We start from the raw sequence: 12,290 nt of genomic DNA on the forward strand, positions 1-12,290 counted from the left end.
TTTAGTATTTCTGCTTTTCTGCATTGGTGGTGAGACTTTTACACCTCAGTCTATGGATGATTTTTGTAAAAGTATCATGTACACTGAAAATGTATATTCGTTTCTATTCACTGATTTTTTTGAGGTCTATCATTTTTATTTTTTGCCCAAAGTTGTCCTCAGATCTTTAACTTTTCCTTGTTAATCTTTTTGTTAAATTTGTCTAGGTCTGGATTCCTTTACTATTATAAGTTTGTTGTCTATTTGTCCCTCGGTTCAATTAATTTTTTTCTTTTAAGTACATAAGGCGCTTTTAATCAGGTTTTAGTTTCCCTGCTTTTCTCTTTCACAGTTATATCTACTGTATGCTTATCTGAAATTATAATTGCTACTTTTGCTTTTTTGATTCACACCTGAAACTTAATAGATTGAGGCTTCAGCTCATCTTTGATGTTTGAGTTTTTGCTTCAAGTGTTTTTCCTGTAATAAAGAACATTTTTCAATTCTGCTTCTCATTCATTCTGTCATGTTATATTTGAGACAATTTGTTCTGCTCACATTTAAAGTTTTGACTATTAATATTCATTCATTCTCTTGAACTTTTCCCTATCTTTCCCTTTATTCCTACCATCACTATAATTGAGAGAAGAGCATCAAGATTCCAGTTCTCTCTACTCCTTTTTTATTTCTATAATCTTTTACTTTAGCAAACTTTTTATGTGAGAGAATGAGTTCCCTCCTTTTTTCTTCCCTTTCTCCACAACATAGCCTCCCATTTTTTTTATTTCTGTTTTCTCCTCAGGCAATCAAGCAGAACAAAACTACTGTCAGTCTCATTTAACTTCCTTAACTCTTTTAAGACTTATGAAGACGATTCTGAGAAGACACTTGTTTCTTCTTTGTATAGCATGTTAAAAAATAATCTCAATATAATTCTTAAGAATTTATGAAATATCCATACTTTTCTTTGTTTTTCTTTACTTCTGTGTTGACATTTCAAAATGTCTATTTTGTTCTGTGGGTGGTGAAGAGCCAGTTAGGATCGAACAACAGCCTCCAATATATCTTTCTAAGTTTATTTTCTATGAAGTTAAAGAAATACATACTTTTTATTTAAAATCTCAAACATTTTCTAGATTTAAAATATTCTTTCTATATTTAAAATTTTTGCCCTAATAGTAATGTTATTTTGTGGATTCTCAGTTTCATTGTCGACATTTTTCAATTTTTGAACTATCCTATCTTCTTGCATTTTTTTGTTTCCTTTTATCTGACCACAACTGCTCCTAAGCATCAAAGGATAAGTTTAGGAAACAAAAGATGAAACTCATCAATCAAGTTTTCCTACCTTATTTATCACTGCTAACAGATAAGAGTTTGAAAATTGTTAGATTTGAAGTTATAAGTTGAAATCAAATTTCTGTTTTTGTATTTTTGTTTTCTTGGGTTTAGTTCTCTTTCTTAACTTTAGTCCTGGTTATCACATACCTTGAGAGTTAAAACTACTAGTTAGGGGCAGCTAGGTAATGGCAGTGGATAGAGCACCAGCCTTGAAGTCAGGAAGACCTGAGTTCAAAACTAGCCTCAGACACTTATGTGATCCTGGGCAAGTCACTTAACCCCAATTGTCTCAGCAAAAAGTAAAAAAAAAAAAGCAAAAACAAACAAACAAAACCAACTAGTAGTAATACTGAAAAAAAATTTTTTTTCTGCCTTCTTCCTCTCACCACTAGATGCCACTGTTGCCTGAAAAGAGATGTTTTTAAACCAAACCTGCCAAACAGTTTTGATAAAACCTTGTTTTACTTGATGCTTTCCATTTATTTTTAGGTGCATGTAATCAAGAAGATTGGATTAATGCAGTAAGGCCAGTTATAGAGAAAAGAATTCAAAAGTAAGTGTTTAAATAAATCTTGTAGATATCAAAGTCCAGTTTTAAAAATTGGTAGGAGCATATCTCTTTTTTATTTAAAAAAAATTAGTTTTAGCAAATTTAATGTCATTCAAGAATAAAATTTCTATTTTTGTAGAGGTCCCTTAATTTTAAGTTATGGTGTTTCTTATTTATGGGAGGCAATAACAAATATGCTCTGACATAATAATGTAGTAAATAAATTTGGGTTTTGTGTAGTAATATATGATGCACAAAATTTTATCTTATAAGTTAAACTGGCTGTATGTAGTACACTTTGGGAGATAAAGTGAAGTCCTAGGAAATGAGATTGAAATTTAGTAAAATTCACCTCTACTACTCTTAAATGTCTTTTGTTTGCTTGTCACCTTAAGTGACATCCTTGCTTTAAGTAGGCTAACTTTATTTAGGAATAAAATAAGAGCTAGAAATTTCAGAACAAGACATGGACACAAATATACGTGGACATAAACATAAGGTACTATCTTGAGTCAAAAAAGTTTTGCGAAAAAATTTGCTTTTAACAATAGAAAATAAGACTTCCTCTTTTTTTTTTTCCTGGATATTCTATCTTGCTCATTGTCATAAGGGAAATAAGTAGAGAGATGTATTTAGTATCATCATGAGCATTTTGATGAAAAATATATTGGTCTAAAAGCAATCACAAATATAATCTTGTTTGGACTTCAGTTTGTCCAACTCAGATTGTGCTTGTTTGTGAATCTTTAAAGTCTGCTTGCACAGGTTATTCAATTTAGGGTAATTTGGCTTGCTTTCAAAGGTAATTTTGAAATAGGTTACCATGGTATTTCCTGTTATTGTGAACAATACACTCTTTTTGTTCTGTTATAATAAAATGGGAAATAATTCTCAAATCTTTTTTAGATACAGTGAAGGTGAAATACGATTTAATCTGATGGCCATTGTGTCTGACAGAAAAATGATATATGAACAGAAGATAGCTGAGTTGCAAAGACAGCTTGCAGAGGTTGGTTTTCAGAATTTTACTAACAATATTACTAAGTTCATATTGCACACATATGTATACTTTGGTGTTTGAAATATAAAGATTTCTCTCGCTTCAAAATTTTAAACTTTTTATTTTCCCTCCGAGGCAATTTGGGTTAAGTGACTTGCCCAGTATCACACAGCTAGGAAGTGTTAAGTGTCTGAGGCCAGAATTGAACTCGGGTCCTCCTGATTTCAGGACTGGTGCTCTATCCACTGCGCTACTCTAGCTGCTCCAAGACTTAAACATTTTACTATAACATATTACTTTTCTTATTATTTTCTCAGATTTAAACAGAAATTTTAAACAAAGTCCATGTTTTTAAAAAAAAAAAAAAAAGCTTTTATAATAAAAAGGTTTTTTTTTTAACATACCATTTTTAGATTCTCTGTTTCTGATTAAAAAGGAAATTATCCATAACAGTGCAAAGGTGATAGAGTAGTGTGACTAAAATTAATAAACTCATAAAAAACAGAAATATCTTTATATACCAAGTATTTTATTTCACATAAATATATTTTTGTACTTGAAAACATTACAATTTATATGTGTTGTTAGAGTACTTTTACTGTTACCAGTTTTTAAATGTTAATTTCAGAGTAATTATTCTATTACATATGTAACCTTTTAAAAATGTTAACTGTGTTAATGCTTAATCATTAATTTTGCTGTTCTTTTTTTTTTCACAAGGAGGAACCGATGGATACAGATCAGAGTAGTAATATGTTAAGTACCATTCAGTCAGAAGTTGCCAAACATCAGATGCTAATTGAAGAAGAAATTCAGAAATTAAAAAGATACAAGGTATGCTTCTTTTTAAATTATTTTAAGATTTTAAGTTGTTTTTTCTCTGTAGCTCTGCCTTCCTTTTACCTTTTTTGGTTTCATTCCTTTTCCTCCTTATCTACAAAAATTCTTCATTGTTGGGTTTTTGAAGGCAATGTCAATAGATTGTAAATTCTTTCAATTTCTGCCAAGCTGGATAGGTTTTAGGTACAGATCTAGATTGTGTCTGCTCTTCATCTGCAATCCTTGCTAATAACAGAAACGTGGTCAATACACCAGCTGCTTAGTTTCTTGGTAATTCTCAGCTATGAACTAAATAGAAAGTGGTGTTCCATCCTATTTGCCATGTATGTGAAGAAATAAGCTATAATAAAATGAAGAAACCTTACTTATATGAAGGAATAAAAGCAGAATCTTTGATACACCTGTAGAGCTATCAGGTTCTGCTAGGTATCAGTGATAACTGAATAATCACATGTAAGTACAGATAGCTACTTTGAAGACAGTATGAAGTGAACTGAACTGGCTTTCTCATCCTAGTCTTGGAAAATGAGAAGAAAAGTATCAGTAAAAGCAGACTCTTTAAAAAGGTCAAGATTTTTGAAAATAGTGTTATAGCTGTAACAATCCTGTGTGTGTGCGTGTTATGTGTACACAATGTATAGTTTTTATTCAGCATCTAGCTCATTACTGTGAACTGCAATGAATTGGATTCTGTAAATGAAATTATGACTTTATAATTCAGCTTAGTTATTTCATTTGACAAATGTTTAACAAATACTTTCTATATATACACTGCATTGTCTTGAGTTTGGGAGTTGAAACCCTGCATATTCTTAAGGAGCTTACAACCAAATTACAATAATACAGATTGTGACATTTTAATTCCTAGTAAAGTCTTACTCTAGTACTTCATCACAACACAGAGATGTTTATGCTTTTTCAAAGGTTTTGTAATTGGAATGTAGAGTTCTACCATCTTAGAAAGGCCATAAAGATGGATTCAGTGATGAAGGATGAGTCTAGTTTTGGGCAGGGTAGAAGCAAGGACAAAATGCCAATTAGTTAATTACTACCGAAACTGATAGGAATATTCAGTTTTCAGGTTCTATTTAGAGAGTGATAGATAATTGAGAGTTTATGCCTTAGATAAATTTACTTCAGTTTATTGTCTTGGGCCTTTGGGGAGGAGAATCTGAAATAATTATGAGATTTTCTGTAAGCTCAGATCCAAGGTGAATTTAGTTTATCAGGGTATAATAGTGGAATGAAATAATTTATCCAATTGTCACTGGATTTGTGTATTTAAGCTTACTCTTCAAGAGCCATATTGTTGACAATTCTACATTTTGTTTCTATTTGCTTTTTAAAAAGGTAAGTCATAAAAAAATTTGAACTTAAGCCTTTGGTTGACGCTTTTGACTTTTCCTTAATTCAAGATCTGTCCTGTTATCAGTGCAGTTCCATTTTAGTCTTTCTGTTTTTGTTGATAGTGAATAAACATTTCCCAAAACCAAAATGGAATGGCATACATTTTTTTTAAGATATGAGGTTAATCTCAGAATTTTGAGAGACACTTGCACCATCTGAAACTCTTTATTTCCAAATTTTTATTGATTATTGACTTATCTCCAATACATTGCTTAAAACATTATCTGCCACTATGCTACTACAATTATATAAGAAAGAGCAGCTAGGTGGCACAGTGGATAGAGCACCAGCCCTGAAGTCAGGAGGGCCTGCCTTCAAATCTGATCTCAGTCACTTAATACTTCCTAGCTGTGTGATCTTGGACTTAACCTCCATTGCTTCAGATATATATAATGGCGTAGCACATTGTTTTACTTTTTTCCTCTTTTGTAAGTTGTCATGGCCACAAAAATTGTTATTAAGTGGCCATCCAAGTAGTAATAAGCTTAGATTGGACCTCAGCAAAAATATTTCATTGCTGGACCATACTCAAAATCTTGCTAGCATGATAGAATCCTCCAGATTTGCATTCTGCTGACATAACCTTGCTGAACCCAAAGTTACTTTCAGAAAGTGTGAAATTAGTACTTTGTAAAAGACTTAATAAGAATATTAAATTCATTTTTAAAAAACATAAACCAGAATGTTGTATTACTGAATGAGGCATATAGATTCATATGATTTGATGAGGTTTTTACTTCTTTGTAAAAATGTAATGCCTGATATAGGATCTATTTTCTGTGTTGGTACTTATTTCTTGTATGGTATTTTTATAAGGTTACTTAAAATTTAGTATGGAGAAGATAATATTTTGCAGTGTTTTTGATTCATTTTCAGATTGAAAATATTAGAAGAAAGCATAATTATTTGCCTTTCATCATGGAGCTATTAAAGACTTTAGCAGAACACCAGCAGTTAATACCATTAGTAGAAAAGGTAAGTTATGATTATTTGTTAAGTTTATCGGAATTTATTTGAAATCTTAATTTTGGCAAGTATTTAAATTTTATGGTTTTGCTTTTAGTTAGGATAATACATGTAATAGTTGTGGTTGAGAGAATAGAAAAACTTTTTTTTTTTTTTTTGTGCCACTTTTGAAGTTTTCATATTTTTGAATTTCCAGTATTGAGTTCTAAGATTTAATTGAAAAATTAGCTTTCTATAGGTCTTGTTCTTTGATGAAAAATGATTTTTTACATAGTGCAATTGTTTGTTCTTAAACAGTTGCTAGGAACTGAACATTGTTTTCTAGGGTACCCTCCTGTAAAATTCAAACTCCTTGAGGCTAGGAACTTTTTTGGTTTTGTTTCTTTTTATTAGATACACATTCTGTTTAAAAGCAAGATTGGTCATAAAATTGTATTATTACCACTTTAAAAAAAAAAATGTTGAGTTAGAATGTGACTGTCTTCCCATCCTGGATACTCTCTCTTCTATGTTGAGTTTCTTCCTGATACTGTTATCTTATGTCCAAATCATCTCCTCCTTTGTGGAATCACTCTTCATCTCCAGCCTATTAGGTGTGGGTATGTTTTTTAATACTATGTTGTTAATCTTTCATGTTCTCTCTCTTGGCTACCTTATCAGCTCTGATGGGTTTAGTTTTCATCTCTACAGATCTAAACATTTTTCTCTTCAGCTCAACTTCCTGTTATTAGTATATATATATATAAGTCTATAGATACAGCTTCCTATAGACATCTCATCATGTTATACCTTAAATCTCAAAGTCATCATGTCAGAAATGAAACTTCTTTCCAGCCATGCCTTTTCCAAACTTCCTTATTTCTTTTGAGGGTACCATCATCTTCCCATTCACTGGGAAGCTCCTTCCCCTCTCCATCTCCACAGTTTTGGACATTTGCAAAGCTTCATGGGTTCTTTCTACCTATTTCAAACATATTCCAATCCAAGTAACACTGCTACTACCCAAATTCAGGTCCTTATTACCTTTTCTTATACTGTTATAATCACATTCTAGTTACTGTTTCTGCTTCCAAGTGGTTTTCTCCTGAATATCCACTTAGCTGTCCAAATTATCTTCCTTAAGATTTCAGTATGATTGTGTCATTTCATTTAAAGAAAAGTTTTAGTAGTATTCCATTTTTGCCTGTAGGACAAAATATAAATACTTATTACTGTTTCTTACTGTTTCATCTTTCGAAATTTATTTCATGTTACCTTTCACATACTCTGTTCCAGCCAAACTGGCCTATAGTCTATTCCCAGTACTTGGCATTATATCTCTAGGACTTTGGGCCTTTGCTTAAGCCTGAAATGTTTGTCCTTCTCATCTATTTTTCTTAGAATCCTTCTTTCCTTAAACTCTTTGCTCATGTTCTTTCTCCTTTGCAAAGCATTTTTAGATCTCTTTTTTGTTTGTTTTAAATTTTCGAATTATCTTCACTTACTTAACCTATGAACATGTTATATTTTCAGGAAGCATAATTTCCTGAAGGACAGGAGCAATAATTTTTCTTTCATATTTCTTTGTATTAAGCAAACAGGTACTTAATGTTGTTTGTTGAATGAATGAACTTCTCCAAACAGCACTTAGTATTTTAGGTGCTATAGCACAGTGATTTTGTATGAATTTCCAGAATGAATTGATGAAGCAGTGGACCTGGAATCAGGAAGATTTGAGTCAAACTGTTATACACCTCAGACACTTAGTGGCTTTGTGAACCTGGGCAAGCTGCTCAGCCTTAGTTTTCTCAACTGGAAAGTAGGGGATAATAATAGTAGCCAGTTCTTGTGATTGTTATGAGTAGCAAATAAGAAAGTGCTTATCACATTGCTTGGTGCACTTTGGGCACTTAATAAATGCTTGTTCTCTTCCCCTTCCTCTCACACAGCAGTAAATATGAGCACAATAGGTAAAATTTACTATTGTTTTGTTTAAACTTAGAAAACATGATTTTGTTTGACTTGTAACACATTATCCATGCTTAAAATAAAGTTAGGGAGCTTACTCTTTTACATTGTTTTTAAGTTGAGGATTCTTTTTGTATAGAAAGCTCTCTTCAACATGTTGTTATTTTGCAATTTTATTAATAATTCAGATTTAGCTTCTTTCTGTCTCCTGTTTTGTACGTCAGCAAAACTTTTTAAGTTGCATTGTAGAAAATTGTTAATTTTTATTTTTCAGAATCTACACTGAAGTATATTTCCTTCACATACTTTTTTAATGACATTGAAGTAAATTTTAATTTAATCAGAATTTGAACAATAGAAAAATCAAAGATCTACTTTTGTGGGAGGAAAATACACTTAAACATATAAATATTGGGATAATTTTTTAAGCCATTTTTTAGCAGCATTTCATGCAAGAGTACAATAATTATGTTCACAATGATGAGCCCAATGTGATTTTTAAAAATAAGTTTCCTAATAGCACAAAACTTTACTTTATGTTCAGTGTAGTTTTAGTATTATATATGTGTATGCTCCTGTTAATGAAAATATTAATTAAAACATCATTTTCCTTTTTGCTTAGTTAGATGGTAGAGTGGAAACACTGAATTTGGAGACGAGTTCAAATTCTCTCTCATATTAACTGTATGGCCATGGGCAAGTCATTTAACTGAGCCTCAGATTCCTTATCTATAAAGATAGTAATCCATTTGGAACCTATCCTTATTAAATCTTAATAGTAGGTAATATTTATATCAGACTTCATAACTCTTGGAGCAGTATATAAATGTCAATTACTAATATTATAATCAAAAGACTATTTATGGAGCAAGCTATTCTTGGCAACAAAGTTGAAAGGTCAGTTTCAAATAGAAAGGCATCAGAAATCAAATAAAATCTTGTGTGATTTCTGCTTAACACTGAAGGAAATGGGCTTTATGAATTATTTCATAGAAATGTTCATATGACTTAATAACATTTCAACAAAGGTAACATGCCCTAAAATTAAATAAATTGTGAGAAAATTTTTTCCAAGTTATAAGGGAAAATCTCAATTGTAGCTTTTAAATTTGTGTCATAGTCTGTCTTTTAATTTCTAGGCAAAAGAAAAACAGAATGCGAAGAAAGCTCAAGAAACCAAATAAAGAGGATGCTTGATGGAAGATGTTTCTGATCTTTGATGAAAAAAACAATAAGTATACAGGACTTTTAACAACATCCTATATGGTCCAGCGCACGTTTGACAATAGTAACAATGTCTCACCTTAAATGCATGGATTCATACAATCTTTTCCCCTTACCTGCATCATGTGCATGTAGTGCATATTAAGTAAAAGTGGTATTTAGAGTTGCTTGACCAAATTCCATTATTTTATGTTTATATCTGAATTCCTGATAGCTTCTCTGAAAATAGAACTACTGTCATGCACCTGAAATGCACAAGTGATATTCTTCTAAACTGTTCCTAATTTATCTTTTAGTCTTTTGTCCCCACAAATAAAGATTAAGATTTATAATAAAACAGAAAAATGCTACACCTTAATGTAATAATATTTGGATCATTTTTGCTTTCTTAAATCTCATCATTAATGGAACAGTTTGGTACATCTCTTTCTCATTGGTACTTATTATTTGGAAGTTTTAAATAGAATTTTATTTTTTGTTTTCTATGCTGTGTAGTTGGTAATATTTTAATTACAAAACCCATTTTAAAAAAGTGTAATACCTAAGGATTTCCATTTCTATCAGTGGAAAAAATAACTAGCCCATTTTTATTTTGGGAAACTTTAAATGCTTTGGGGAAAGTTATTTTTGTGGAACATGTGAGTATCATGTACTTTAAAGCATATTTTTTTCTTAATGACAGTTATATTTTATATTTTAAGATTTTCACATTTTGGCCATGCTATTTTTTAAACTGATACTCTGTTCTGAAATTGTTTTTTAAATTTGGTGATCTTACACATCAGAGGAATTTCTTTAAAATGGGGATGTAGGTAGAGACCAATATGATCTTCCATTAAAAAATAAATAAATAAAAAGATGGTTCAACCAATGCTCGGAGTGCCCTTGAAAACATTTTTGTAATCTGGGGCTTCATCAAATTTTACTTCATGTCATACTTGTCATGTTCACAATTGAAATCTCATAAATCCTATTTATATAAAAGGAAATTCCAATTTGCTTTGTGAATTAGGCCCATTACTAATGTCAGTTTTCAAAGGATGTTCCTGTTTTAGGAAATACCTCACCGTAATGATTATATTACTTTAAAATTTGACGAGATATAAATAAAGCAATTTAATGACAGTTTTTTCTCTGTGCATAATTTACTGATCTTAAGACAAAAGAGCAGCAAGACTCTCTCCACTCCTCTCTGTCTTCTAGTCTGACTGTGTTCTTGCCTCAATATTCACTAAACTCAAAATAGTTCCCAGTTGCTTCAAAGATAAAATACACATTTCTCTTTTAAAGCCTCACACCATGAACTCAGCCTTACATCACTCTTTCTTGTAGTCTTAACAGATAAACTGATCTTGCCATTCATTTCCTATTGTACTTTATCTCCTATTTCTGTCCCTTTCATTGGCCTAAAATACTCTCGCTTCTAACCTCTATCTTGTAGGATCCTGAACTTCCTTCAAGACTTAACTTAAGCATTATCTTTTTCATAAATCCTTTCCTAATTGCCACAACTGCTTCTCTTTATGCTATACTCTCTAAACTATCACTTTTATAAGGTTTTTATTTGTGTTTGTATGTTTATAGTCACTCACGATAGAATGTAAGCTACTTGAAAAAAACTGTTTTCCCAGCACAGTGTCTTATCACATAATAGTACCTTAATGCTTGTTGATAGATGTCTAAAATCAGTAAATCTGGGATTAAAATCCAGGTCATCTGACCCTAAATCTACTTTTTTCCTTGTACCACATTGCCTTGGTCAGTTGGGTAGCATATTATCTTTGAACAGTAACTAATTTTCTTTATAAAATTTTTCTAGATGCCATAATAATTTTTATTTTATTTTATTTTATTCAGCTATCCTTTAAGCCTTTACTATAAGAAAGGCACTTTTCTAGGGTTTGGTAAATCCCTGCCTTCAAGATGTTTACATTAAAATGAGGGAAATTGAGAGAGAGAGAGAGAGAGAGAGAACACTTAACAGTGGGGAAGGAGGAGATAATTATTTTTCTAAACCATGAAAAAAGAGAGATTCTAAGAGGCAGAAAAAGAATTGCATTTCAGGTGTGGGAAATGGAATAAGGGAAAGCATAGAGGTAAGATTTGACCTTTCAATTTCTTATTAATGGCACAATATGCCTGGAACATATATAGGATGAGGAATAATGAAGTAAGAGTGGAAATTAAGGTCATTGCTGGATCATGGATGATTTCAAATGCCAAGGCAAGAAATTTGTATTTTATCATATAGATAAAAAGTTTTTGATCGGGGGAATAATATGAACAGACATACATGTCTTAGGAAGATAATTTTGCCAGCTGTGTGGAAGATGAATTGAAAAGGGAAGAGATTAGATGCAGAGAAACCAATTATATGAAGCTATGTTACTAGTTCTAGTGGGAGCTAAGATAAAGACACTATGGAGAGAAAGGAATATAGAGCAAACTTGAAGAGTTATATAAATGCCAGATAGGTTTCAGAGGGATTTATGAACTTTGATGGGAAAAGATTCACTTTTTTCACTTAGCAACTAAAATTGATCATATCCTTCAATTATGAATTGGCAAAAAATAGTATTGTCAGTACCCATGACTTTGTCACCAGTATCTTTGTCAACAGATATTTTCCCATCACATTATAGAATAGATATCTCAAAATATTGTTAACACTCCACTACTACAAAGTTGCTGTGGTGATAATGAACTAAACTATGGAAGCTTTGATTCTATTTGCAACAATGTATTTTTGCAAATAGGAATTTTTAACACTTGTAACCTTCAAAAAAAATTGAAATTGGTTAGATAACTAACATGTTTGTTACCATGTCAAACTGTTTCATGTCTTTATTTAAACTAAACAGCAACTGCTTTCATGTTGATGTCTAAAAATAAAATTTAACTTTAACTAGCTTTTATTGTAAATGTATAGTCTTATTTAACAACTTAATAAATACATTACTATGTTAACTTTTTTTTAAAATTAAAACTCTTCATTCTCAAACTATATGCATGGATAACTTTTCAACACTAATCCCT

General features: G+C 31.2%; 1 protein-coding gene across 2 annotated transcripts in view; it reads left to right on the plus strand.

Annotated features, from left to right (window-relative positions):
• Window positions 1-10,379, plus strand: part of UCHL5 (ubiquitin C-terminal hydrolase L5) — a 36,981-nt gene extending 26,602 nt beyond the window's left edge. For both annotated transcript variants that reach the window (XM_051998733.1, XM_051998734.1), the window contains exons 7-11: window positions 1,810-1,873; window positions 2,777-2,879; window positions 3,591-3,704; window positions 5,994-6,092; window positions 9,170-10,379. In XM_051998733.1, coding sequence (XP_051854693.1) covers window positions 1,810-1,873; window positions 2,777-2,879; window positions 3,591-3,704; window positions 5,994-6,092; window positions 9,170-9,214 — 425 coding nt within the window. In that variant the 3' untranslated portion in view covers window positions 9,215-10,379. The remainder of the gene's footprint in view (window positions 1-1,809; window positions 1,874-2,776; window positions 2,880-3,590; window positions 3,705-5,993; window positions 6,093-9,169) is intronic.
• The last annotated feature ends 1,911 nt before the right edge of the window (window positions 10,380-12,290 follow it).

This window comes from Antechinus flavipes, chromosome 4, assembly GCF_016432865.1.
Source record: "Antechinus flavipes isolate AdamAnt ecotype Samford, QLD, Australia chromosome 4, AdamAnt_v2, whole genome shotgun sequence".
In the NCBI taxonomy this organism is placed as follows: domain Eukaryota; kingdom Metazoa; phylum Chordata; class Mammalia; order Dasyuromorphia; family Dasyuridae; genus Antechinus; species Antechinus flavipes.